This window comes from Patiria miniata, unplaced genomic scaffold (genome assembly GCF_015706575.1).
Source record: "Patiria miniata isolate m_02_andy unplaced genomic scaffold, ASM1570657v1 HiC_scaffold_20, whole genome shotgun sequence".
Taxonomy (NCBI): Eukaryota; Metazoa; Echinodermata; class Asteroidea; order Valvatida; family Asterinidae; genus Patiria; species Patiria miniata.
In genome coordinates, this window is record NW_024037059.1 from 35,291,526 (window position 1) to 35,319,160 (window position 27,635).

Below are 27,635 nucleotides of genomic sequence, written 5' to 3' on the forward strand. Positions count from 1 at the left end.
ACAAATAAGGGGCGTTTCAAAATGGTAGGTTCTAAAAACATGGCGGATAGTTCTACTTGCGTGTGGCCGCGCTGGAAAAAGCACACGTAAATGACATGGATAGACCGCGATCAGGCAGTTCTCAAAGCAGGTATATTTGTCATTCTCCGTAAAATGACAAAACCCTTTTGTGTTACTTTCTGCAGTCCCTGGAATTGTGTGGAATTGTTGTTTTGACGTGTTTGTTGTGCGTCGTTTGTTTGCGTTCGTTTCGCCATAATATGAAAATGAGGTGGAGCCTGGAGGGGGGGGGGGGGGGGGGGGGGGGGGCCGGGGGGGGGGGCTAAAAATGAAAAAGGTGGGGGGGGGGGCTTGTCTTGACCTAGCCTGACTGCGTCTGGCCGTACAGTACTATCGCAAGCGTGTAGTACGGCCAGACGCCCAATGCTTCCACAGAGACTGAATTTTTTTGGCCGCTGATGTAGCGATTTTGCTACAGATTTCGATCGAGATTATCTTTTCATCCAGGACAAAAATTTCCAAAGTTAAGGTTCTTAGTCGTAGAGCAACTCGTACCTTTTCGAAAAAACATCCTTTGGTTTCAATATTTTCATCCATCTGGCCAATAGACGACTTTCAGTCATCATCTTCCACAAATATCGTCCCGAAAATGCTCCCCATGCGATTTCAAAATAGCGGCTGCGCCGTAATGTATGCATTATGCGAGCGCGCTTGGGCAAGATAATGAATATGCATTATTTAGTTCATGACCTCGTGTTTGTATGGCCAGCCGCGCCGAGTGTCCGACAAACGTCATAAACTATGATGCATATTCATTATCTTGCCCAAGCGTGCTCGCATAATGCATGCATTACAGCGCGGCCGCCATTTTGAAATCGCATGGGGGAGCATTTTCGGGACGATATTTGTGGAAGATGATGACTGAAAGTCGTCTTTTGGCCAGATGGCTGAAAATATTGACACCAAAGAACGTTTTTTCGAAAAGGTATGAGTTGCTCTAACACAAAAAAACTTAACTTTGGAAATTGTTGTCCTGGATGAAAAGATAATCTCGATCGAAATCTGTAGCAAAATCGCTACATCAGCGGCCAAAAAAATTCAGTCTCTGTGGAAGCATTGGGCGTCTGGCCGTACTACAGAGCGTGCGATAGTACTGTACGGCCAGACGCAGTCGGGCTAGTCTTGACCGATAGATCTGATGTGCAGAACAATGTTTTTTGGTTCCAGCATCGCATGGCATACATGGCATTGGCATAGATTGGCACGGCCCGGTAACTTGTAGGGCTAAGGGAAGGAGGGAGACACTGCTTAGCAGGGGGGGGGGGGGGGGGGGGGCTCATTTTCTTGTAGTAGCCTAGTAACTAGCATGACTAGTATGGAATAATAATCCTCTTGCACAGCAAGGTCTATGACATGCGAGCAGATCCGGCGATTAATTATGCAAAACAATTCAAGACTGCGTAGTCCAGGTAATTTCATTCACATTTTATGGGGCTATATACAAAAGCATGGCATCCAACTTGGCCAATACACAGCTTAACCCACATTTCTGATTGAAATGACATCATAGTTTCTAAAGACCACGTTGGCTGGCGCGTGGGGTCGCATAAATTTACATCATGCTATAATATATCAGATGTTTGTACCATGACCATGTTTGTACTGACACTGATGGGGTACTTAAAATGTGTTTTTAACAATAACAAAAAATTATTTTACTTTTTACACAATTTTTTTTAAGGGAAGTGTGAGTGGGGAGGGGGAGGGGAAACAATGGTTTGGCAAATAGGCCACAAGCATGCAGGGACTTGTAAACTCTCCTTCCCCCCTTCTCCCCCCCCCCCCCTTCCCCCCTCCCCCTCCCCCTCCCCCCTCCCCCCCCCCCCCCCCCCCCCCGAACCCCTCTACATCACCAACCATACATGTACATAGAAATGCAATTTGTCTGATCTGTCATAATGTCCAATGTCCATCGTTTAGTGCAAGCAGCAATGATGACACTTTTGACAGCAGCATAGGATCCACACCAAGTTCACCATCCAAGACACGACAAAGAACGACGTCAACGGGCAGCATGCCAGTAAACGTCCTGAAAACCACCCAGAATAGGACGATCTACACAGCGGGCCGGCCACCATGGTATGACTCACACGGAGAACTCAAAGAAGCCTTTGTGATCGGTATGTAGTTTTGCTTTTAAGCTCAGATCTATACAGTGTACTTCAGTTCGATTAACCATACCCTAATCCTGCCTCACGCAACAGCGCAACAGGTGTACATGTATGCTTGGCCATACCAATTCATGAACTGTTACATAGTAAAACCGTATATCAAATTGGGATATATCTGTTTCCCTTCGCATTGGCTCTCGGTGACCTCACTTTTTTTCATTGGCTGTCAGAGTCTTTACTTTGTTTTCATTGGCTGTCAGAGTCTTTACTTTGTTTTCATTGGCTGTTGGAGTCCTCACTTTGTTTTCATTGGCTGTCAGAGTCGAACAGTCCGTTGTTTTTATTAGCTGTCATAGTCCTCACTTTGTTTTATTTGGCTGTCAGAGTCCTCACTTTGTTTTCAGTGGCTTAGTGGCTGTCACAGTCTTGACTTTGTTTCCGTTGGCTGTCAGAGTCCTCACTTTGTTTTCATTGGCTGTCGGAGTCCTAACATTGTTTTCATTTGCTGTCAGAGTAAGAGAGTCCTTTGTTTTTATTGGCTGTCAAAGTCCTCACTTTGTTTTATTTGGCTTAGTGGCTGTCAGAGTCTTGACTTTGTTTCTGTTGGCTGTCAGAGTCCTCACTTTGTTTTCGTTTGCTGTCAGAGTACGAGAGTTCTTTGTTTTGATTGGCTGTCAGAATCCTCACTTTGTTGTCATTGGCTGTCAGAGACCTCACTTTGTTTTCATTGGCTGTCAAAGTCCTCGCTTTGTTTTCATTGGCTGTCGGTGTCCTAACTTTGTTTTAATTGTCCGTCAGAGTCCTCATTTTGTTTTTTTTTCCTTCACAGTACTCACTTTGTTTTCATTTGCTGTCAGAGTAAGAGAGTCCTTTGTTTTGATTGGCTGTCAGAATCCTAACTTTGTTTTCATTGTCCGTCAGAGTCCTCACTTTGTTTTCATTGTCCTTCCGAGTACTCACTTTGTTTTCATTTGCTGTCAGAGTAAGAGAGTCCTTTGTTTTGATTGGCTGTCAGAGTCCTCACTTTGTTGTCAATGGCTGTCAGAGACCTCACTGTGTTTTCATTGGCTCTCAGAGTCCCCACTTTGTTTTCTTTGCAGGATTGTGTGGTGGCAGTGCGTCTGGCAAGACCACAGTAGCTAACAGAATCATCGAGGCCTTAGATGTTGTCATTGGCTGTCAGAGACCTCACTTTGTTTTCATTGGCACTCAGAGTCCTCACTTTGTTTTCTTTGCAGGATTGTGTGGTGGCAGTGCGTCTGGCAAGACCACAGTAGCTAACAGAATCATCGAGGCCTTAGATGTTCCATGGGTTAGCTTACTGTCGTTGGACTCGTTCTATAAGGTAATCAGGTGAACAATGAGCCCTCTCTGCCTTTCAATCAAACAGTGCACATTGACCAATTAGACCACAATTTTTACGATCAGGTGACCACAGTAGCTTGGGCAAACTCCGTCACAAGCGCTGTGAGAGATTCACACAAACCAAAGGTGGGCAGGGTTTGTTGCCAAATAAAACAATCCATTCGCAACAATCCACCATCCTCCCTTCCCTCCCCACTCCTTCTTACTCCCCAATTCCCCAAGCCAACTCTCTTGTTGATTATCCCTAATTTCTAATACCCAAACGTTGACCATACATACCCAAGGGTCAACAAAAGGAGTGTTAGGGTCAACAAAAGCAGAAACGAAAAAAATGTTATCTTGTGCTAAATTATTGAGTGTTAAATTAATATTTTCTGATTCCTCTAAGATCCTCCAAACCCTTCCAAAACATTTCCAAGCATCTTTAACCCTAACTGCCCTGAATCCTTCAAAATCCTCTTTGCCAAAGTGGAGGAATTTGGAGGATTGAGGTTACTTGGCAAAAGTGTGTTACTGATTTCGTAGGATGCACTTTGTCAAGGTCTTGGGCCGGATCTTGTGTTGTTTTTGCTCAGTCATGCATAAATATAGGCCTGGATTAAGCTTGAAATCCTCTGTACTGCTCTAGGATGTCACTGGCCGAGCCTCAACATATTGACAGTCACTGCCGCAGGATTTTGCAGGATTCAGGCAGTAATCACCCCTCCACGGACCATATTCAAGAAATAATGGAGGAATCTGCAGGATTGAGGCTATGTGTTATTTTTCCAAGAGGCCAATTGGAGGATTTTGCAGGATTGAGGCTACATCCTAGCAAAAAGGCCTAGGGAGTTGGGGTTAAGACCTAAGGTCATCAGTGACTCAAGTATATGTCATCTGGGACTAAATGTTTGGTTCCTAAATAAAAGAGGCTCAAAAATATCTGGTGCCAATTGATGGTTTCCTGAATCATTCCAAATCCTCCAAATTCTTTTGGATGATTTTGAAAGATGTAGGTGGGTTGGGGTTAACAAAACCAGGCTCAAAAATATCATCAATGCTAAATGTTTGATTCCTAAATCCTTCAGAACCCTCCATAATCTTTCAAATCATTTTGAAAGAAATGGAAGGGCCAGGGTCAACAAAATCAGGCTCGTAAAATATCATCCGGTGCTAATTGATTGATTTTGTGTGACAGGTGCTGAATGAAGAGCAACACAAAAAGGCTGAGGAAAACGAGTACAACTTTGATCACCCAGATGCCTTTGACTACGGCCTGCTCATACAAACACTCAAGAATTTGAAGGAAGGCAAATGTGTTGAGGTAAACGAAGTAAATCTAAGGATGTGACGTTGACACGTTTAAACGAAAAGAATCTGATATTTACACATTTTCCAAAATGTTTAAACAAAACCTGGATTATAAAAAAGGGACCTGTCTTGGCATAATCTGCCTTTTGAGTTAAACATACATAGCACAAATAATTCATAATGTTTTCAAACCTACAGTAAACTCCGGCTAAGTTGGCACTCTCCGGACCCGAGAATTTGTGACGACTTACGCGAATGCCGACATCTGCTGTAAGTCGTCATTTTGCCGACTTACATGAATGGGCTTTTGCACACATTACTCATTGCCCTAATTGGCTTCGATTTACCCTGGTTTATCTCCTTAATGCTTGAGTTGAATCCAGCAAATTAATACAAAATAGATATACATATACGTGAACAGTAACGAATTAAATGCGTGCGTGGTCCGGTATACCACGCACGCATTGACTGCAACATTTTTGGTCGTTTCCTTGATTTGTTTTTTTTTTTTGGATGAATGGAACCCTAGGGAGAGAGAGGAGAGAGTGATTCCCTGTTTCCAGGGGACGTATTAAGCCGTGAACCATAAACCCTAAATTGCTACTCGCGAGTACCTGCATCTACTCGTGCAAGGACGAGTACTCGAGTAGATGAAAAACCACGAGCAGAACAATGTGTAGCATAAACTTCTCTCGAGTATCGAGTAATCGAGTTACTCGCCCAGCATAATGACAGGACTTCAAGTGAACAGCTGAATCGACTGAATAGACATTTGTTTACTCTTTGACCAGCTTTATAATAATATAGTTTTAGTTCAACATGGTGGCCTTTTCAGTTGTTTAAACTGCTATTGTTAAGGGCCCTAATTACATTAAAATAAGTTATTGAATGAAACCAATAAAAAAACATTAAACAAAACCAAAAACAACCCAATTTCTTAACGAAGGGATGAATATTAAGAACACGTCCAACAAAAAATTATAAAATAAGATAAGATAAAATAAACAAGCAAGATACAAAAACAACCGAGAACTATGCCATAGCATAAATAGAGATATAGCCATCACGATCAGGTATGAGTGGAAAATTTTAAAAACAGGACAGAGGATGATTTTTAAATGAATGAATAGGAAATGAACCAGTTAAAGACAATAATCAAACAAACTAAACTAAAATGACATTAAAGGAGAAGTAATTGAAAATCATGCATAAAAATGTGTGGTTATTGTGCTTGCCTTGTCTCCTTTTTGTACTTTCAGGTTCCCATTTACGACTTTAACACTCATGCTAGGAGGAAAGAACAGGTACATTTGTATATCTTTATAAATTTGAAAGACGCCAATTTATGTATTTCCGCCACCATTAGTCCTTGTTTACATCCCATACAATTTTGTTTCATATTGTGGTCTTAGTTTTTCATTCCATTGTTACTTATGATTTTCTACTTTGAACCAGTTCGCGCCGGAGGCCGTGTATACACGCAAAAGTTTTGCGGTATTTGGAACGGATGACAGATAAACACGCAGGGAGCGAGGCCGGATATATCTGTCAGCGACCCGCTCGCAGCGAGCGAGGCCGGAAATATGAGTGTGCTGCCCGAGGGTGATGGCTTCAATGCACCTGGCTTGAGGTCGAGTGAAAATAAATCTCGAGCCTCGTTCCGTTCTTGTCAAAATAATGCCGGCCTGAACTGGTAAAGCTTGCTTGTCAAGTTTTAGCGTGTTATCCTGGACTTTTTTCTTCTTCTTTTTTACAGAAAACCATCTATGGAGCCAATGTGATCATATTTGAGGGCATTTTGTCATTTGCAAAGAAAGAACTGGTTGACGTAAGTATCAATTTTGGTCTAAAAGGTAGTATGGGCTCCGTGCGCCAACGAAAGAGAGCGCCCTTTTACCTAGCAACGACGTCCCATGGGTGGGACATTTAGCTGGTTGACGCGCACCGTTCCTTGTGTGTGACACACGTACACCAGGGGATTTGTACTATGTACAGGCAGTGGTACATGGTACGGACGCGCATCGCGGCAAAATTGCAGTCAGGCAAGATGGCGTCGGTCGGTCACCCCCAACTGTACTTTCTTTGCCGGTGAGGGGGTACTTGTGAACGGAGCAGATAGAACATTTGTGAGGTGTTCTGGCAAAATGAGACAGAACTGGGCAGAGGTCGAAATGAGGGTTTGCGGGTATTAGGAAGGAGAATCAAATTCTCCTTACAATACTGTTTGTTGCACTTCAATGGGACATTCAATGGACAAATTACAGCTCATCGACATGTCAAAAAAGTCAAATACTGAGAAAAAGGCCTTTAAACTTTGGAGTTTAGTATTCATGCCAATTTTTTTTCCTTAAATACACTTTCATTCCACGATTTTTTTTTTACAATTGCTTTAAAATATGTGTAGTAGACATATCAAAGAGTACAAATATCAATAAATCTGAAATAAAAAAAATCACCCCCATTCGTTCTTTTCTCCATTTTTCCCCACTACAGCCTGTGCCCAATTTCTTCTCAAAATTTTATGAAATAGACTGAGTTGGGGGCTAGAAAGTTTTCAGATATCGTTCCCCAGACCTGTTCAATGAGTTGGGTCATTTGGTGCAAGAAAAAATAAGAAAAGCAATGTTTGTTTTAACTCGTCAATCAAAAGTGCAGCTCGCTGGCTATGTCTTTCATAAAACGCATTGGAACCAACCAATCTACCCCGGCAAGCTTGGTGGTCGAGTGGTAAGACATCTGCACTCGTAAGTAAGAGGTCGAGGGTTCGTGTCCCACTGGAGTAAGCTTGTGAATTCTCTTTTCTCGCAAGCCCCAGGGAAACACTTAGTATGCAGTGTTTATGGAATTACATTTGTGAAGGGCAAATAACAAAATAAATTTACCTCTCCTGATGCAAAATTCTATACAGAAAATGAACCCTGACCTTCCCTACTCCATCAAAATCCCCCCCCCCCCCCCCATTTGGTTTTTTTTTGGTAGGCAAGCCATGTGTACCAAGTCCATCAAAATCCACCTATAGCAGTGGTGGATTTGTGGTGGATTTTGGCGGATTTGGTCCTGAAGCATTAGGCAAAATAAAAAACAAAACATGTTTAGCGTCCTGCCTCTTTGACAAAAAGGAAGGAGGAGGCCCTTTTTTTTTTTTTCTTTTCAAAATGGCCGCCCGACACATTTTTCAAGACAACGCGGCCAGGCTATTTTTCAAGATGGTTACCAGCTTTTTTCAAAATGGCCGCCAGTTGGACTCAGGAAATGACATATTGGCTTCTTATATCACTGTAGACGTGCGCAGAACAACTGCACGCGGATGTACTATAAATTTTCAAGCGACTGTAAAAATGGTAATACGTTTACACGTACGCTGGTTTCCGTGTTCTTGTCTTTCAACACTTTTCTATTTGCTAGTCCTGAGTTCTGAGACGTAGAGAACCAGTTAATATTTCACACGGGGTGAATGTATGATAGACTCTCGTGCAGACGCACGTGCTAATCGACTATTTCCACAGCTTTATACACGGTATAAAAGTCTAAAAATACGATTTCTTTCGTCAGAGATCGTTAAAATTTATCAATTTTTGTCTTTTAAAAAAAAAAAAAAAAAAAAAAAAAGGAGGCGGCCTCTAAAAAGGAAGCGGGTGGGGACGCTAAACATGTTTTTTTTTTACTTCGCCTTATGTGAAGCAGAGTCAGAGATGGATTTTGGCGGACTTGGTACTGTTCTAAGTAAAACAAAGTAGGGAGTTAGGGTTAATACAAGAATAAATTAATACAGAAATAAATAATGTAACACTTATCTTATTTCTATTGTATCTAGATTATGGACCTGAGGATATTTGTGGACACCGACTCGGACATCCGGCTTGCGCGACGGCTGCGTCGCGACATCTCGGAGCGAGGGCGCGACATCGAGGGCGTCCTGAAGCAGTACAACAAATTTGTGAAGCCTTCGTTTGAGCAGTTCATCGAGCCCGCGATTCAACACGCAGACATAGTTGTACCAAGGGGTAAAGTTTTGTCCACGTTTTAAAAAAAATTGAGCTGATATGAATGAGATATATGAATTATATTTGGACATATTGTAATTTTTACTTAACTATTATTTTGTGGGATTGAATTCTTTGTGTTTATCATATTCTTCAGGGGCTGAAAATGATGTTGCGATGGAGTTAATCGTTCAGCACGTACACGATCAACTCGAAAAGGTAAACTAACATAAAAGAAACATTCACAAACAAGATGTATAAGTTTTACTATCATAATATGTTTAATACTTTATAATATATACGTGTTATGAATATACATGTTATGAATGTATTTCGCATTTTGGGTGATCATATAAAGTCAGCATTTTGAATCACGTAGAACTACCCAAAAATATTTCCAGTATGTCACAACAATCACATAACCTAAAATTATTAAATTTTGTCTTTCATTTTTTGTTTTACAGAGAGGCTTAATGTTCAGGTAAGTGTACAGTTCACATTTCTTAATTTTCATTTCTATTTAATAGATCTTTACTCATTGCCACCCTTTTTACTGTCCTGAATTTTTGTTATTTAAATTTAGTAACACTGCAAGAGAGGTTGACTCATGCATATATTTATGCAACAAATGCACGCACCTCAAAAGTTGCTGCAACAAAGACCAACTACAGTCGACTCCCGTTATAACGAGCTCGGTCATAACGATAACCCGGATGTAACAAGCACAATCTCCCAGTCCCGATCAATTTGTGTACATTACTATGGGGAAATATTTGGTTATTACGTGCACGGACATAACGAGACTTCGGCTATTACGACGATTTTGGCTGACCCAATGCGAGGAAAAGCATTGTTCTCAACCCATTTACAACGACATCTTTTCAAAACTACGGGCATTGCAGCTTGTCAACGACAGACCTTTTGTCCCGAAACGGGTATCATGCGCCCGTCTTCCAATTCAAGCAACACACTTAAGCTTCACTCATCAATGTACCTTTGTAAAGACTTCAACCCAACGTTATTTCATCTCGCCGATCTTTATAAATAAATTCAATGGGACTGTGATAATCGGCGCAGTGGACCGCTGGTCTAGTCGCTAATCCCCCGCTGCGGTTTCCCTTAGCGTGACCAGGTTTGAAGTTTGCTTACGACTGCGGTACCACGTTTCTATATTATTACAAACTAACAATAGGGGGCGCTCAGGAGTTAAGTGTTAACATTGTTAGGAATAGCCTTTAGTTACAGTACTACCGCCCGAACATCGGATGCGTAATTGCTCCCTATTGTTGGCTTGTGGCTATAAAAAAAATACAGAGTAAAGAACACAGCATCACAAAACAAACGGCTCTTTTCAGAGCCACCACAACTTCCAAAAAGAGATAATTCAGTCTGTCTTCAAAAAATAAAGTTTAAAACATACCATGGTTCCCACCCCCAAAAAAGAATCCGAAGAATAAAAAAATAAAAATCTTAAACAAATTAAGAACCCCTCCGGCCCTGCCGAAAAAAACAATCCCAATGAAAACAGGTTTCCAAGATCTTCAAACGCCCCACCATATATACATTGTCCAAATTTTAATCCAAAATTATTACTTTTGTTTATTTATTATTATCTTAAAAGAATCCCTCCCGACAAACAATAATCACCAATTGCTGCGAAATTACACATGGAGACACTTAAACCCGGAAGTAATATTAGCGCCCTCTCTTGCCCGATTCCAGCAAATGCAAAACGAAAGCAAAGTGTCACTTGGCACGAATGTGCGCTATAGTTAACCGAAATAATGACAGTTTCAAAGAATCCCTTCAGAAACAATAATACCCAACTGTTCCAAAAAGTCAACAACCAAAAGGCATCTAAGGATCAGGAGTCATTAAAACCCGGAAGTAATGCATGTATTGGCGCCCTCTCTTGCCCGATTCCAGCAAATGCAAAATGAAAGCAAAATGTCACTCGGCACGATTTGTGCGAGTGACCTACTTGCCTGATTCTTCGCAGCGATGATGCCTTTTCCTCCGGATTCAGGTCCTCAAATATTGAACAATGTTCCCTTAAAGGTATTTTATTTATTTCATTTATTCATCACCATCAGTTAAATATTAAATATACATTAATAACAGACGTACATACCAACAAATGACCATCTTTTCATGTCTTCGGACGTGCGTTACACGATTAAAACACGCACGCACATGTACCGTACCTTGTGCACAACGAATGGGGAAAACTGCGCTCCGGTTTTAGCGAGGTTCCGGCTATAACGACAGTTTTGTGAAAGTCCATCGGACCTCGTTATAACGGGAGCCGACTGTATATTCCTTTAAATTACCTTGTCATAAAATACTGACAGGACAAAAAAGAAATTCTCGGTAGTTCCTTTTCTTGAAGTTTCTTGACGATAAATATTTTCTGAACTTTTTTTTCAGATCCAAGCTACTTATGGCCCATCACAACCAACCCTTGCCAGATACTCTCACCGTGGTGGAGAATACCATACAAGTCCAGGGACTGCATACATTCATCAGGTAATGGACTCCCTTCATGCACAATAGAGGGCGGTATGCCACCACTCACGTGAGCTCCGGTGGGTGCGCGTACTGGTCGCGTGCATATGGCGCGAAGCATGCAAGACTAACGCACTTCCAGTGAGTGCAATAATTAACAATTGTTGACTGCTGTGATATGGGATATGACATATTTAACACCAGAGGGGTGCAAAGCACTTGAGGCGAATCTGAGGGTGCTATGTGCCCCTAGGGGGTTAAAAACGGCATATCCCATATCACAGCAGTCAACAATTGTTTTGTCATATCGTGCCAATAACTCGAAGAGATAATTGGATGTAACTTACTGTGTGAGAAATAAATTAAACCACTGCGATGTAACCTTTGATAACTGAAGGATTGCAAGTTGTGGTTCACACTCACCTCGCACATATACAAACGTGCAACTTTTTTCTCAGTACCACTTGTCATTAGTTGCACAATTTGGTACACATTATCACTGTTTTGGGTCTAACAAAGTGTATGGCTGGATTGCTAAGGAATTTCTGTACTGATTAGTCGTAGTTTGAGCAAGAGTTGCCCAGTAGTTTTTTGAGTTGGACAAAAAAGTATTAAGGGGAAACTTTCTTTTTTTTGTTTGAGTGTATATTACATGTGCATTAGTCTGGTGCCGCTTGTTTCGTGTACTTTCAAGATACGTGTTCAGGCAATAAGTCAAGTCTCCATGCTAACAGCGCAAGTGGATTTTTCATTTCTATCCCATTGCCACTACACCTTTTTAGATATTCTGAATCTATTGAGTAGAATTTTGTGCACTCTGGAACCATCTTTACTAGGCTTGTCTTGTCTTGTTTTCTCAACAGGAACAAAAACACGTGTCGAGACGAGTTTATATTCTACTCCCAACGCCTCACACGAATCCTCATAGAAAGTGCATTGGCGCTTCTGCCATTCGAGGTATTCAACATTTACTGTATTACTACTTTAAAATATATAATACAAATTGTCATAAAACTATACATTGCTTATTTAATTCAAGAGTAACCATGTTGAATATTACTTCTTTTGAAATCGGTTAAAGGGAATGTACATCATTGGCTTAAAGCTGTAATTTTCAGAAATGAACTATTTGAGGGGTTAGTATAATAGATCAAATATTGTTACACTGACATGTTTGAAGTTTTGTGTTCGAAAATGCTGGAAAAACCAAGAAAAACGAAAATGTTCAAGTAGTCTGGTTCCTTGACTCCACTAAAGATAAAATGGATCAATTTATAGATGCCGGAAAATTGTGAGGTAAGGGAACCAGTCTAGCTGTCCTGCACCCGTTCATGAACATGTAACCAATAGCAAACAAAATTTGGACCGAAAAAAAGTGTAAAGTTGGAGCAGTAGTTGAAAAAAAAGTTAGGTTTTTCCAACGGTGGTCGGCCGACCACCGTTGGAAATGTATACAAAAATACCATTTTCTTGAAAATGACTTCACACCAGGTGCCATAATTTTACAGGATGCCTTAGACTGTCATTTACCAACATCCTAGTAAGGTATTTCGTAAAAACTTGGTAGTTTTATTCTTCGATGTTTGCAAATGTTGTATATTCCCTTTAAACCAATTTGATAGAAATATTCTTAAAGAGTAGATTCGTTTTCCTTCAAATTTCCATGTTGTTCAGGACTGTGAGGTAAACACGCCACAGAACACATCCTACAAAGGCAGGAAATTCACTGGCAGGGTAAGAACAGACCTACCAAAAAAAATAATTAACATTTTAATCTTTTTTATTATGTAAAGCTGACTCATATTGCTTAAACAATCTAGCCATTAACATTAACTTTTCAGATTCTCACATAATTTAGATATTTTCATTGTTACTTTCAGGATAGGTTGACATAGCATTGCATTTTTGCCAAGTGTTATTTTTTGTGTTCTTGTCAAAAATCAATGGTTTTTAACAGAATGAGGCAAATTTAATTTTGCCGCCTTTGTGTTTATGTAACAAAGAAATGTGATAAATAAAAATATTTTGTTTCATTATAAAAAAGCATCTTGATTTAAAGATTATAAAGTAAAAGAATTCTTAAAAATCTTCTTTATTATATTTACTAGAATTTTCGGGTAGAAAATTAATGCTTTTACATGTATGCCAGTCAAGCTTTTAGACAATGGAACATGTAGGAATTTCTGGATATTTTTTGGACGCCCAGTTATATTTATGCAAATGATTGTTAAAGCATCAACTTTCCGCAACTTTGACATTGCAGTTGTTTAAAACTTAAATGGGAATATTGACAACCAATTTGAGCCCTAATCCCTGGCCCATTTGGCTAGGATGCATCCTCAGTCCTCAAAAATCATCTGTCATTTCTTGAATATCGTTCGGTGGAGGGGTGACCACTGCCTCAATCCTTCAAAATCCTCCAACAATCACTGTTTTGATACGTTGAGGCAGTGCCAATGATATCCAGAAGCAGTGCAGATGATACCCAGTATAATCTAGGACTAACTTTGTGCATCGCTAAGCATAAGCAATGCCAGGTACAGCTTAAGACAGTGACACAGCGCATCCTCCAAAATCAACCGGCTCTTAACAGGCATACGGCCTCAATCTTCCAAAACTCTAAAAAAAAAAACAACGCATGTTTGTGTTTGGAGGATTGAACAGGGTTATGGTTAAGTGCTGACTGCCATATATTCCCAGTGGCGTAAATCTGTGCCGGCGAGTGGGGGGGATGGGGGATGACCAAAATCAAAAAATTGCCCCGACCGTGGAAATTCGAAAAGCGGGGAAGGAGGGGGGGGGGGGGGGTTGGACACCACATTACACTAGGGGGCGCTCTTCAGGATATAGATGTATAGCAACATGTATACTGGCGCTTACATCAAAACAGCGCATTTTAAAAGCTTTTGTACTTCGTTTGTCCACTTCTCAGTGCTATTGAATACATTTTGGTTGCTGGGATGTTCGAAAAATACCTCACAATCGGCATTTTTTTCCTCATCACGAAAAAGTGTTGGGGGGGGGGGGGTGATTCAATAACCCATCCCCCCCAGGTCAAAGAAGGAGGGGGTTTATATCCCCTCCCCCCCCCCCCCTCCCCGGGATTTATGCCCCTGTATATTCCTAAGGGCAAGGTTACTGATAACTCAATTTCATTACCAACTGAACTGACCGCTCTGTTTCTTTAACTTTCAGTCGGAAGATGGTCGTTCAAAGGTCAGTTTTTGACGTGCTAAGAACATGCTCCACTCCTTAGCTCTAGTTTATAGGGGTGTGCCGAATTTACCGAATATTCGAATAGCCTTTTTCAGATTTGAGTATTCGGAGAAAAATGTCCATGCTATTTTTAATCACATAAGTTGCATGGTTTTATTGTTTGTTGAATGCTACATTTTGGGCCGACTGTTACTTTACACGCATGACTTGAGAGCTTTTGTGAGGAACATAAGCTCTCATTGCATCTTCAAAATGATTCCAACATCAGCTAGTAAGCTTCCTCGAAAAAAAAATACATCAAAGCACACAAGATGTTCTCAATATTTTAACCCTCCTTTTGTTTGATCAGTCACATACAGTCAAAAATTCAATCCTGTTCCCCTACCACGCCTTTTAGTTTACAGAGGCTAGTCACCAACAGTCAGATCATATTATTTTGTAGGCACTGTGACTAGTCAAATTCCATCAACAGACAAAAGCAGGTGACTGGTAGGCACAGCTGGCTTATCAGTCGCTTACACTCAAAGCATAGCTATATCAGGTTTCATAACAATCACAGCCAGTCAATATTGCTTTACTGGTATGCAGGCAGGGAGCACTCAACTGTTAAAAACAGTCACTCAGTTCGGGCAATTCACGATGCAGTGCGCCACTAAGAGTGTGCCATGGAGAGCCCATTTTTCAAATTTACGGTCCACTAAACATGGCCCATTTGAATGAGTGTCAGTAGACAACTTGAGCAAATTTCTTATAGATTGGGCATAGCATTCTGCTGCCTTGCAAAAAAACACCATATTGATAAAAAGAAAAGAACAGGGCAAACAGATACTTGAATCATACGCTTGCGAAACTACTGACCGGAAAAACCAACAATTTCAAATGTCCCGCGCTGCGAATTTGTCAACCATCTCCAACAATACACTGGGAAAAACGAACTCTCCATGGCAAACTCTTGGTGGCGCACTGCATTGTGAATCGCCCGAATTGATTTTTGACTGCTGGGCTGGCCTTGTTGAAATTGCCAGCCAGAGAGGGAGGGTTGTATTGCTTGGAGTAATTGTAGAATACCCCGCCACTCGGAAATACACCCCTATTAATCTCTGGCTACGCGGTTGGAATTACTGGAAAAGAAACAATTCAAGTCCATTGCCAGCTACACGGATACTGAGTGGGGGTCCCTTTGAGAACGAAGCAACACCAAAGAAATGGGGGTTGCTGAAAAAATTCCAAGTCCAAACCAACTATTTTGTTGCCGGCTACGCGGCTACGGAGTGGGAGTCCCCTTGATAATGCTTGAGAACGAAGCAACACAAAAGGAATGGGAGTTGCTGAAAAAATTGTAAGTCCAAACCAACTACCCTGTTGCGAGCTATGCGGATACCAAGTGGGAGTGCAGTGGAGCATGACGTGTAATGTGTAGGCCTAGTGCTGAGAAGTTTTATTTTTATAGGGCAATCAACCGTGACTCCGTAGCCGGCTACGAGGTGCATAGATCGAGTGGCGGGGTATTCTGCAATTGTGCCAATAGCTCATTGTCAATTTTCGACAGGCACACGCAAATCCCGATCGACAGCCCGTTTAATTTCCGACAGGCGCATTCAGTTTAGGCTGGCGTATGGCGCATGTTAGTCTTGGCCCAAAACGCTAGTGATCGATAGTTGACGCGTGCCTCTATAAAAGGCATGATTAGACTAGCGCGCCTGCTCGCACTAACGACTTAAGAATCCTATAGTAGCCATTTCACTTTTTCTTTATTTTCTCCCTCTATAGGTATTCCCAGGGAACCAACCAGCGATCGCGAAATGGTTTATAGTCAGTTGCGCGCGCAATGTGGGGGGGGGGGGGGGAGAGAGTTCATTTTCTTTGCGTAAATGGTTGTAAACATACATGCTGTGTGATCAAGCATCGTTAATTAGATGAAGCCCCGCGTGCGCGACTACCGGTATCAAATGGGAAGCCACCGTTTTGTTCGACTGTATTTATAAAAAAAAAAATTGCACCAACGGTCTTATTTACATAAAACAGCCAAGCCCCCCATTGCTGCAAGATTCCCAAGATGTTAGTGCGAGAAAGTAAAAAAAAGCAATTACGCAAGGGCGCTCTCAACAACGCAACCATCGCTATCAATCACTGAAGTTTTGGGCCAAGACTAGGCTCATGTTAAATTGGAAAGGCATGTTGCGAATATTCGAATATTTGATCGAATCCGCATTTGAATAATTGAATATGAAATTATTTGGAAATGCACACCACTAGTTCTAGTTGCTGAACTCATGATTTCGGTTGCACTTATGTTAAATTGTTGAAATTATAATAAAAATAGTATCGAAACGTGATTTCTTTTTACTTTATTTGAGGCATGGCATTTCTGTGATGTGTCATAGGACATCAAACGTTTCGTTTGTTATGTAAAATCACTCATTTGAAAAGTGTGAGCTTGCCCCAAATTCCACGCATAGATTCCACGCATAGATTCCAGAGTGTTCTAAATTGCATTTTGAATGGACCTTATGCGAAGGCGGAGTTAGAGGGCAATGGTTTTGTATCAATTGGATAGCCATGAGTGAACATTTTGTACATCCATTGTTACTGAATTAAAATAACCAAACGACACCCTCTGAGATACCGGCAATGCATAAGGTCTATTGATGTAGAATAAATGTTACTGTTTTGCATCATTATAAGAGTTAACTAAGGCCAAAAAAAAAGTCTCCGGTTTCTGGTATGGAGCTTGCGCGCAAAGTGGTGCGGCGATGCAGCTTTTTTTTTTTTTTACTTTTTTTCCTTCAAATGTCGGCTGATGACTGCAAATGGTGCCTGACTAAATTTAGTGCAAAATGTATTGGAGCCCAGAGAGGCCACATAAAGCTTATACTCGATCATAACCCCATCTAAAAACACATTAAAATCGTGCAGCAGCAGGATTCCAGTCAAACCAGTGAGTTTGGTGGTTTTGAGACATCATCCTACATTGAAAAAAAACCTTTTTCATTTTGCCGACGCGCATGGCTACGGCGACGCGCGCGCATACCAGAAACCGGAGACTTTTTTTTTTGGCCTAAAGTACCGCATAACATACTACTCAAATGGTGGCATTGGTGGCGTTGTGTGTTAAGCACTCGCCTCTCACCGCTCTGGCCTGGGTTTGAGTCCTGGCTCGGGTCTTATGTGAGTAGAGTTGTTGATTCTCTCCTGTGCCGTGCGGGTTCTCCGGTTTTCCTTCCTCCGCAAAAATCAACACGCTCAATTTCTGGCTGTGCTCCGTGGTCAGACATGGTTATATTGCGGCTGCCTAAGACGCCTTTACATGCCTTTGGCTTGACCACGTTGAAGCTGCGTGCATCCTTCTGAATTTAGTTTCTGCTGCCAGTGAGGACAATTAGTCCCCCAAATTTACCGTATTTTATTGATTTATTACTGTTATCATAATATACTGTTTGCTGTTCACTACCGGTATATTAGCTGCTCGATTTGATATTTTCCCAATTTGTTCCTACTCTGGGTTTTGATAGTCCTTAAAGTTGCACAGTTTATGTCCAACTTTCTTGTATTGCACATATCACGTGGGTTCTATTAGTAAAAGATTAAAACAGCCACCACCTTTTTAGTAGCACTTTGCAATGCAATTCTTGTTGAATATGTGCACCGTCTTTTACAGCACAACTTCTCAAAACCAAGAATACTTAATCTAAGTTTAAGAGTAAAATCTCACATTTGAAAACATGAGTTAGAGGGTACGGGCTCCATGTACAAGTTATCCCTCAATGGTAAGAAAGGGAGAGTAGGGGAGACCACTGGGTGAGACATTCAAACGCATTGCGCATGACGCCTGACGCTCACGCGAAGACGCTATGGCTTTGTGCACATTCGTAATAGAATTAGTTGTGCGTTCTTCGCGCTATGCTTGCGTGAACCAGTAAGCGCACATGGTGTGTCCTGTCCACTGGGCACTTGATAGTGGTTAAAAAGCGCCCTCTCTTGTTCCAGCACAGAGCTCGTACTGTTTTGCAGAAGTGTGACTAAATTTTTTTTTTTTTTAAATGTTCCTATTGGTTTTCTCAGACATTAATTGACTCCATACCCTGTTTCAATGGATTTGACAGTCTGCACATTCATAGTTGATATACTGTGCTTTTGCTATGGTCGTGAACATCATGTACAGGGTTCCCAGCACTTTATGAAAACAAAATTCCCTAGTGTTTTCCCTGATATTTCCCTGAGAAATTTACAAAATTCCAGAGAAAAAAATATTTTCACATTAAGTACGAGGTTTCTAGGAAGTCAAATTGGTGTTTGCAGCAAAGCAACTAAGATGCTGAAAGTACACTTGTAGCTACAATATAGCCAATTAGTCAATAGCCACAGCTTGGACACATGACACATGACATGCATACTGGTTGTCCCACAAAAACACTAACAGTCAAATCGGGCATGTTTTCAGAAAAGTGGGGGTAGTATTCAAAATCGTATTGCTGAGTAGAATAATTGACCATCCAAATGCTTTCTAGTTGTTTTCATTAGGGTGTTTTGTTCAAAAGATACAGCAATCACAATATGGGACTTGAATAACCACTTGGGCCACTTTTTTATTTATTAAGTTTACAGATCGAAGCCGGTAGAATAAGTCACACGTTACTCTTGAACAAAGGAAATAAATCGTTTGTGTGTTTCTCTATAACTGCGCGTTCTCACTTTCAAGGAAAGTGGCCCAAGATGATTTTCAACCCCTGAGTTTGATGAAGCATAGCATTTTTTCCAATGCATCTATTAAAATGAAATAAAGTGTATATGGTAGATATCTGACTGTAACAGGTAAAATATTCCAAAACCGACCTGCAATATACCTTTAATAATTGGTTTTCAACTGTTAGGTTTTGTGGGACAACCTGTACACCAAACCAGCAAAAAACTGTCACTTCTCGGTCTACATGTATGTGCAATTCACGGAGTCTTGCCTGATTGCTTTGTGTTTTTCCCAAAATCCCTGAGTTTTCCCTGGCTGAAAAAAAATGGAAACTCATTTTAAAGGTTGTCCCTGATTTCCAGAGTGGCTAGGAATAATTTTGAAATTTTTATAAGAGTTTTCTGATCAGTGTGTTACCAATAACCATGTTTTTGAACCAAATTTTACCAACATTTTTTTTAAATACATGTATGTTGAACTTGCTGTTTATAGTTTAACAGAAATTCTTCATTAAGGGTTTTTGTTAATAAGTGTTGTGTGTTTGAATGAAAAAATCTTATCATGAAATTCTTTTGTAGCATTATCTGCTGTTATCTTGATTTGCTGTGCATGTAAATTAGAAAGTTCGTTATATTTACGTTTGAAAGTGGCACTTCAAATTGAAAGATTTATTTTTAATCATTTAACAGTATTTCTGATGTTGTAATGTGGTAGCTTAAAAAAAAACTTACTTTCTTTGCAAATATTTTTCAGAGGCTTAATTCTTCAACCATGTGAATCATTTCATGGATTTAAATCTTGGGCATTTTTACCAGAAGCTTTTGGTAAAAATTGTTTTTGCTGTTTACTAGTCTTGAGCTTGGTTTGCTGTGTTAGAAATATTTGCATTGTCAGTCTCAATTATGAGCACCTTTTTCCCCCGAATATTTTGTTCCTTCTAATGAGGCCAAGGAACAAAAAACTGTTACCTATTACATTGGAAATGCTTTTTTTTTCTCTAAATTTTTAAAGACGGGGAAAAAAGGGTGGGATGATGGTCAATTAATTTTAATTAATTAGAACAACAAATTTGCATGCATTTTAAAATTATATTTTATTATTATTATTATATATTTATTTATTTCGTCAACATCCAACAGCGCAAGCTCCAGAACAGGATTGATAAGATTTGGTAGAAGATGTGGAAGGAAATTACAGATTTAGTGGTGGGAGGAAAACCCCAGAATGATATTCTAGGGTAACCCACAGAATCCGGCAGGGACTGAAAACCCAATCCATATATTGGCCCAGGCGGGATTCGAACCCGGGTCACAGCGGTGGAATGCGAGGAAAGTACCACTACGAATCAACTGTTCATTCTGCATTTACTGCACTGTTTATATGCTTTGCCGCACTCTTCATAAGCTTCGTTGCACGGCGCAGCAAGACCGCACTGCCGACCAACTTACACAAAATGAAATCAAAACTATGCAGGATGATGTCCACAAAAACTGGGGGAGGGCGACACCATAAGTTTGTGTGTGTGTTTTTTTTTTTCTTTAATCAAAAGATTTAAGTTCTGCATGATTTTTTTGGGGGTTGGGTATTAGGAAACACATTTTTTTTCTCGGCCTGATAGATCACGATACTTACTTTCTCGTTTGGCGTACTGCCCCAAACATTGAAATTCCTCATTTTTACCTGCCGGCCAACAAATACTAACTGATGCTAATTATTGATTTTATAGTGATTTTTGTTTATTTTTGTTTCAGCTTTGCGGTGTGTCCATTTTAAGGGCTGGTGAAGTGATGGAGCCCGCCCTCTGTGAGGTTTGCAAAGACATTCGCCTCGGCAAAATCCTCATCCAGACAAATCTCGATACTGATGAACCGGAGGTAAATATTTATGGCAAACGTGTGCTTCCGGATCTGCAAAAAATAGGTCTTACATGTTTTTTTCCCACTCCAAAATGACCTCTACAATCTTAAGCAGCCCCCATTTTAGGATAATGAGCCTAGTTTTTGTAATTTTGACCAATATGTTGGGATTTTCTTATCTGGTTTTGCAGTTTGTGCCTCGCGAACCAACATGGTTTTGTGTATTCAACATTATTGCCGTCTTCGTTTTACCACATATTTCCCTCTTTTGACACAACATTTCTGTTGGTTTTCAACATCGCCAGCTGTTTAAGTGAGTCCAAAAACAAACTGGCTTTTCGTAATTCTCTTATGGAGTCTGTGCACGAACAGTATAGATCGCACTTTGTGACCACTTTCGAGAGCTCTGGTATGTGGAACACAATGCGTCTCTGTGTGTGCACATATGTTTACGTTACATACCTTGTGTGGACATTCCTTTGTTTTCGTGTAGTTAAGAAAAACCTGTGAAAAAAACTCATTTTTCTCACACTCTGAAAACTCTTTCAACCCAAATTTATGACTATGATTCCCTTGAGTGTTTCTCTACATTTTGCGACGGAAAAACCTAACTCAAAAATGCCTCTAAATCTGTTTTCCAGAGAGGGGGAAACCTTGTGTGGACGTGTCTGAACACTGGTTTATGTGGATATCTTTTGTTTGGAAGTCCTCACTGTGAATGTAATGCAAGGGCGGATCCAGGGGGGGGGGGGGCCATGGCCCCCCCCAAAAACGAAACCAATTTTTTTTTTTTTTTTTAATGTGACATCGCAAAAAAGGCAGGCAATGAGTACACCACCATCTTTTCCTCAAAAAAAACATTGGTTAAAGTGGTCAGAAATTGCCTCAGATCGCACCACATAGCATCTAGAATCCAAAAAATTTTCGGGGCCCTTAAGCGGGCCCCGAACCCCACGCCGTAATTTTTGGCCCCCCCAAAAATTGTGTTCTGGATCCGCCCTTGATGTAATGCTTGTACTCTATTTTGTGCACAAAGTACACAGTCTTGCAAGTGTGCACAAAATTGTTCTTGTTCGCATAGCTGCTAGGCAACAGCGGCCTTTTTACAGTTAAGGAGTCACTTGTGCACTTGTGCCACGTGGAGACACAAATTTCACAAATTGAATGACAATCTTTTATACACAGCTTCACTACTTGCGGCTTCCCAAGGACATCGAGAAAGATCATGTGATCTTGATGGACGCTACCGTGGCAACAGGAGCGGCGGCCATGATGGCTATTAGGGTCTTACTGGATCACGATGTACCTCAGGAAAACATCATGCTGCTGTCGCTACTTATGGCAGAGTCAGGTTTGTTTGCTTATACAGTCGACTCCAGTTCGTACAAAATCGAAATACCGGTTTTAACGAACATATATCTTCGGTCCCGGCAAAGTTGTGCACATTTCTATGGGGAGCAATTTGCTGAAGACAAACTTGAAAAGTACGAAGTTTCTGTTATGACAAGATTTTGTCTACCCTGTTGCATTTGAAAGCAAATATACAATACCTTATTCACAAAGTAGCCATTTTTGTCTTGTTCCCTGAATGTATTTCATAAATTGTTAACTTGAATGGGATAGCACCAGACTATTTGTGCAGCCTTATTTTACTTTATTTTTTTTTTAAATCTGACTTAAAACATCAGGGAATGTTTAATTATAAATTTTAAATTATTCAGTTTTAAGCAGACTTGAATTATTTAGTAATGTACTTTTTTTTCATTTCTCTTTGCAAATTCCAAAATTGAAGATTTGACCTCACTTTCAATTCAACATGGCTGACTCGTGAATAAGGCCCATTAGAAGTTGTTACTGCGGTGGTACCGCGCCCACACGTATGCTGCATGCATTTTTAAAGCTATAGTCCATCATTTGTAATTAGTGCATTTTGTTCGTTTGAAGCAACAAAAGTGTTCAAAATCTAATGAAGGATACTGAACAACTAACCTGATGAAGTTTCAGCTAAGCTTCAGCTGTACATTCCAAGAAAAGCAGCATTTTTAAGATCTCAATTTCAAATCAAAAGTTACTGAATCATGTTTTGAATTGTTTTGAATTGCAGCTATACGCGGCGTCGCGCACTGATCCGAGGAATTATAACAACCGCGTGCGCGTGTGCGTCGTTCCAATACTTGTGCGCGCTGCGCTGAATAACAAAACGAACTACTAATTTAAATTTTCCTACGGTGCTTCTTAAGAATCACCGTTGGAAATGCCTTCTTTCGTTGATTACGTCAAAATTACAGCTTCCCAGAAAGAATAATTTCACAGGGAGTTTAGTTCCCTTTCTATCTTTCAACCAAGTTTGTTTTTCAACAATAATTACGCCAGTTACTTTTCGGATGGCTGCAAATGATGGACTATAGCTTTAAGGATCAGGCGCATGCACATTTTGATTGGTCTAAGGAGCACGAAGTATGTGTGAACTACCTGAGTGCAACTCACGCGAGCCTGTCGCAGGATTAGTCTATAGGGCCTACACAGTGAACAATGGGTGGGAAACCAATACAAAATTCGGATACAACGAACATTTTATCTTGTGATTTGACTTGTGTTTGATGCGTGACTGACTTGTAATTTGCTTGTGATTGACTTGTGAGAGACTTTTCTTTCATTTTTTTCCCTTTTCTGTCCATTTCTGAAGTGAACTTTCACACACATTTTTTTGTTTTTGTTTTTTAGGTGTTCACACAGTTGCGTATGCATTTCCCAAAGTCAAGATTGTGACAACAGCGGTGGACAAAGAAGTAAACGACAACTTCCACATAATCCCAGGAATAGGTGAGTTAGCCCTCTCAGTGAAATCTTAGGATTTGTTTTACGAAAGAAAAAAATCACTGTAACTTCAATGCCACTTTTAAGGAATTCAATGGCACATTTTTCAACTGAAATAAAATGACATTCGAAATGGAAATGTCTTCGAGCATTCCACAACCTCTTTAAAGTTCTCAATATCGAGATGTCATACTGAGAAAAAGGCTTTTAAAGTTTGAATTTTTGTAGTCGTGGAAATGAAAGATGCCAATTGTTTTTCCTTAAAAAGACTTTTATTCCGCGATTAATTAACTATTTTTATTAAGTATGTGTGGTAGAAATATCACAGATTGCGAAATCAACAAATCTGAAAATTGAGAAAAAAAAATCACCCCCGTTCTGTTTTTTTTTTGGAGGGGGGGGGGGCATTTTTCTCCAACTCTGCATGTGCCCAATTCTGTCTCATTTTGCCAGAACATAATAATTAAAGCAAGACATTATATTCAGCAGATATTTCATATTTTCATTCAGTGTTTTTTTATTTTTCATTTTTGTCTTCGCACTCTTTTGTTTTGGTAGGAAACTTTGGCGACAGATACTTTGGTACATAGCTCCAGTTACTGTGGCATCATCTCATATTCTAGGTCAGAGATCAACATGGAGGTCAAGGGTCACTGGGACAGTTTTTAAATGACTTTGGAATTACTAGCGTGGTCATTTTGTAGAGAAAAGAAAAAGATATTCAGCAGAAAGTATTCAGTTCTTTTTAACTTTTTACAAAAAAATTAGGAAAATTGGTCAAGATTTTGTGATAAATGCACATCTGAAGAGTGCACTCAAACTGACCGACTCCAGACGTGATCTGTTACACGGTACCCTGTGGAGACATGGGTATAATAGGGAACAAAAGATTGAATACGTCTCCACAGAGCAATTTCTATAGTTGAATACGTCTCCGCAAGGTTATCACGGAATAGATATATTGATTTTACTCAAAAACTCGGAATTTCCAAGGTGTGTTGATCCGTCGCAAATTAAAGTAATTTATGTAAGGGACCGAATTTCAGCCTGGAAATAAATTCTGGTTAAAATAACAGCATTTTGAAACTACACTTTCAAACTCAAAAACTTTAGTACACGAGAACAAAGAACTGACTCCACCAGGATACAAATTCCAGTATGCTGGGACTGTACCCATCCTTACAGATTCCAACAAAACGTGCCGTTTGATGGGTTGAGTTCTGAATATGGGTTGATGGCGAAGTCATGATAGTTTCGTTCCGTTTTAATAAAACGGACAGCATTTTGAGTTCACATCAGTTTCCACAGTCACATTGAGCAAAACTGATGTTGAAATATCTCGATTTGAACACATGAACTTTTCAAATGTACTTATTTATGTCATAACATTTGAAGGGGTGACGTAAATTACATTTTTGTTTTCAGTTTGTTAAGTTTCATGAATCCAGTCAGGTGATCACTGTCTACTCCCAAGGCCCCCTTCAATGGAGAAACCATTGCGTGCTATTGTACAAAGCAACTGCCCCGTGACGGATTATCTGAACAATAGCTAGCACAATGCTTTCGCCATTGAAGGGGGCCTTCATGATAGAATTGATGGCGTGCCTGGATTGGTCTACAGGGACATTTAGATTCAGGTTTTTTTTTTATACTTTTATCATAATTTGCAGTTCTAGTATTCTCGTACGATTTACATTGAATCTTGATCATATGTTCTTTTTGCCTTCTCTTTCAATTTTTTTTTTTCAATTTTTTTTTTTAGCATTTAATTATGAATAAATGTGAATAAATTTTATTCAAGCTTTTGAACAGGGGTGTGAAATCTCAGCTTTAAAGCCGATTTCAGCTTATTTTGTTTTGGATTTCAGATTTTTTCCCTCACTTGCCGAGTACAAAAGTATAGGAGATTTCCAAAGTTCAGCTTTTTTACACCTTTTTTCAGCTGTTTTCAGCTATTTTAATCAGTGGTCACTCACACCCCTGTTTTAAGTAATGAGAGGTTTATTCACAAGTCAAAATCTTACCACCTTAAAAAGGTTGAATTATTGCAAGAAATTGATGTACTATTTATGGGTGTGTTTGAGTAACCTCACCCGATCAACTCATCATTGATCTAACGTCATTCTCGGGGCTCACCCGGGTCAGCCACCACAGACCCTGCTCATAAAGCAGAGTCAGTGGTGGACATACGTCACAGGCATGCGTTGTTCATTCCAAAAAACTGACAAATAATTTGGACAGCGGAAATCTCAAGTGGACTCAAAAATCAACTTTATTTGAAGCCGGGGTAATTATTTATTAAGCAGGCAAGCAACTTTTCCTCGGATCAGCTGATTTCCTCTTTTTTCACTTCCAATGTGTGCTATTGAAAATAGAAAAACACTGTACAAAGTCTTGGAAAGATTTGAATTTCCTCTTTTTTGTGACTTCCCAGTTGCTGAAAGTTCATCGCGACTTTAGAGGCTATAATTCCAGCCCAACTTCTTTTGGATTTTGCTATTGACTGATTAGCAGTAAATATCAAACTAAGACCCAGTCCAAAACGGGCGTTTTGCATGGGCGTCGCCAGGATGGAGGGGGGCAAAACATGTTTTTCCCCAAAAATTCTTGTATTTCTCAACAAATTCTTGATTTATCAGTTTGAGAGGGGGGCGGGGACATTTTGCCCCCCCCCAAAAAAAAAACTCATTAAATTTACACCACTATGACTTCGCCCCTCTTTTTCTGTTTTCCTCTTTTTTTCCCTTCCTTTTTTTTTTTTTTTTTTTTGTTGCTTTTCCAGGGGTGGGCAAGCGCCCCCCCTTGCCCCCCCCTTTCGCGACACCCATGGCGTTTTGTCAGTGGCTACGGCAGCGGCTACGGACCCCACATGAGGATCGTGGTGGCCCGCGGTTGAGCGTTCGATTTGCCCGGCTGTCGTGGCTAACCCGTCTGCCTTTACCTGAGTCGATCCGGGTGAGCTTCTCGAACGCACCCAAACGTGATTAATTTTGTATTACAACCACAGTATGCAACAATTCACAAACAAATGAGAGATTGTGAAAGAAGGAAATTCTTGTTTTCATTCAAAAATTAGCTTTATTGAAAGATCGTGGATATATAAAATAAAAATCAGGTACAAAATTATGTCCTTGTCTAACAGAGAAATAAAAACTTACATATTAAAAAATCTATAATTATTTGTTTGCAGTTTGTTGTCATGACTGTTCAATAGTTGGCTACAGGCAGGGCGAGTCAAAAAGAAAATGACCTGGATTACTTTTTGTTTTATCTTAAAAAGCAATCAAATTTGATACACCAATGAAGTATGTCTTAAAAGAGCATATTGTTCCACTCGTCTGAAAAAAAACCAAACTTATGTTAAGGAGAATACACAAGAAAGTGTGGATTCGTAATTAAAGAATTCACGAGGCGTTAAGTGCAGAGTGAATTCGTAAATTAAGAATCCACACTTGCGAGTGTATTCTTCGACTTGAACGTTGCGTCAAAAGAAGAATTGTCATTAACAGTCCAGTGAGTGGAGATGAAAAGACTTGCATATTTCGTGTCCAGTTGTGGCCATTATGGTAATTTACAAGGAAGTTTTGAGGCTCTTAAACGTAATCCAGCATTGTGGCGTGTTTAGCATGTGTATCGCCACACCGTACAACCAAGTCATTTTGTATGTAGGCTCCTTACGTCAACATGGATAGTTGAGACAACGATTTCTGTCGGACTCAAAGTAGTGACGGCAGAGAATCTGACAGTG

At 40.2% G+C, this 27,635-nt stretch overlaps 1 protein-coding gene across 3 annotated transcripts; it reads left to right on the top strand.

The window, feature by feature from the left end:
* Nucleotides 1–15: 15 nt before the first annotated feature.
* On the top strand, nt 16–26,261 carry LOC119728842 (uridine-cytidine kinase-like 1). Of its 3 annotated transcripts, XM_038201249.1 has the most exons (18): nt 16–130; nt 1,981–2,180; nt 3,272–3,327; nt 3,466–3,516; nt 4,714–4,839; nt 6,086–6,130; nt 6,583–6,654; nt 8,641–8,830; nt 8,967–9,028; nt 9,274–9,290; nt 11,237–11,335; nt 12,178–12,271; nt 12,989–13,048; nt 14,510–14,530; nt 20,966–21,088; nt 22,256–22,421; nt 23,795–23,893; nt 24,446–26,261. In XM_038201249.1, the coding sequence occupies exons 1-18, from the start codon at nt 96–98 to the stop codon at nt 24,475–24,477; spliced, it is 1,548 nt and encodes a 515-aa protein (XP_038057177.1). In that variant the 5' UTR covers nt 16–95; the 3' UTR covers nt 24,478–26,261. The 3 variants fall into 3 exon arrangements, with proteins under 3 accessions (XP_038057177.1, XP_038057175.1, XP_038057178.1); XM_038201247.1 differs by lacking the exon at nt 3,272–3,327 and having other exon boundaries at nt 3,410–3,516; XM_038201250.1 differs by lacking the exons at nt 3,272–3,327; nt 14,510–14,530 and having other exon boundaries at nt 3,410–3,516.
* The last annotated feature ends 1,374 nt before the right edge of the window (nt 26,262–27,635 follow it).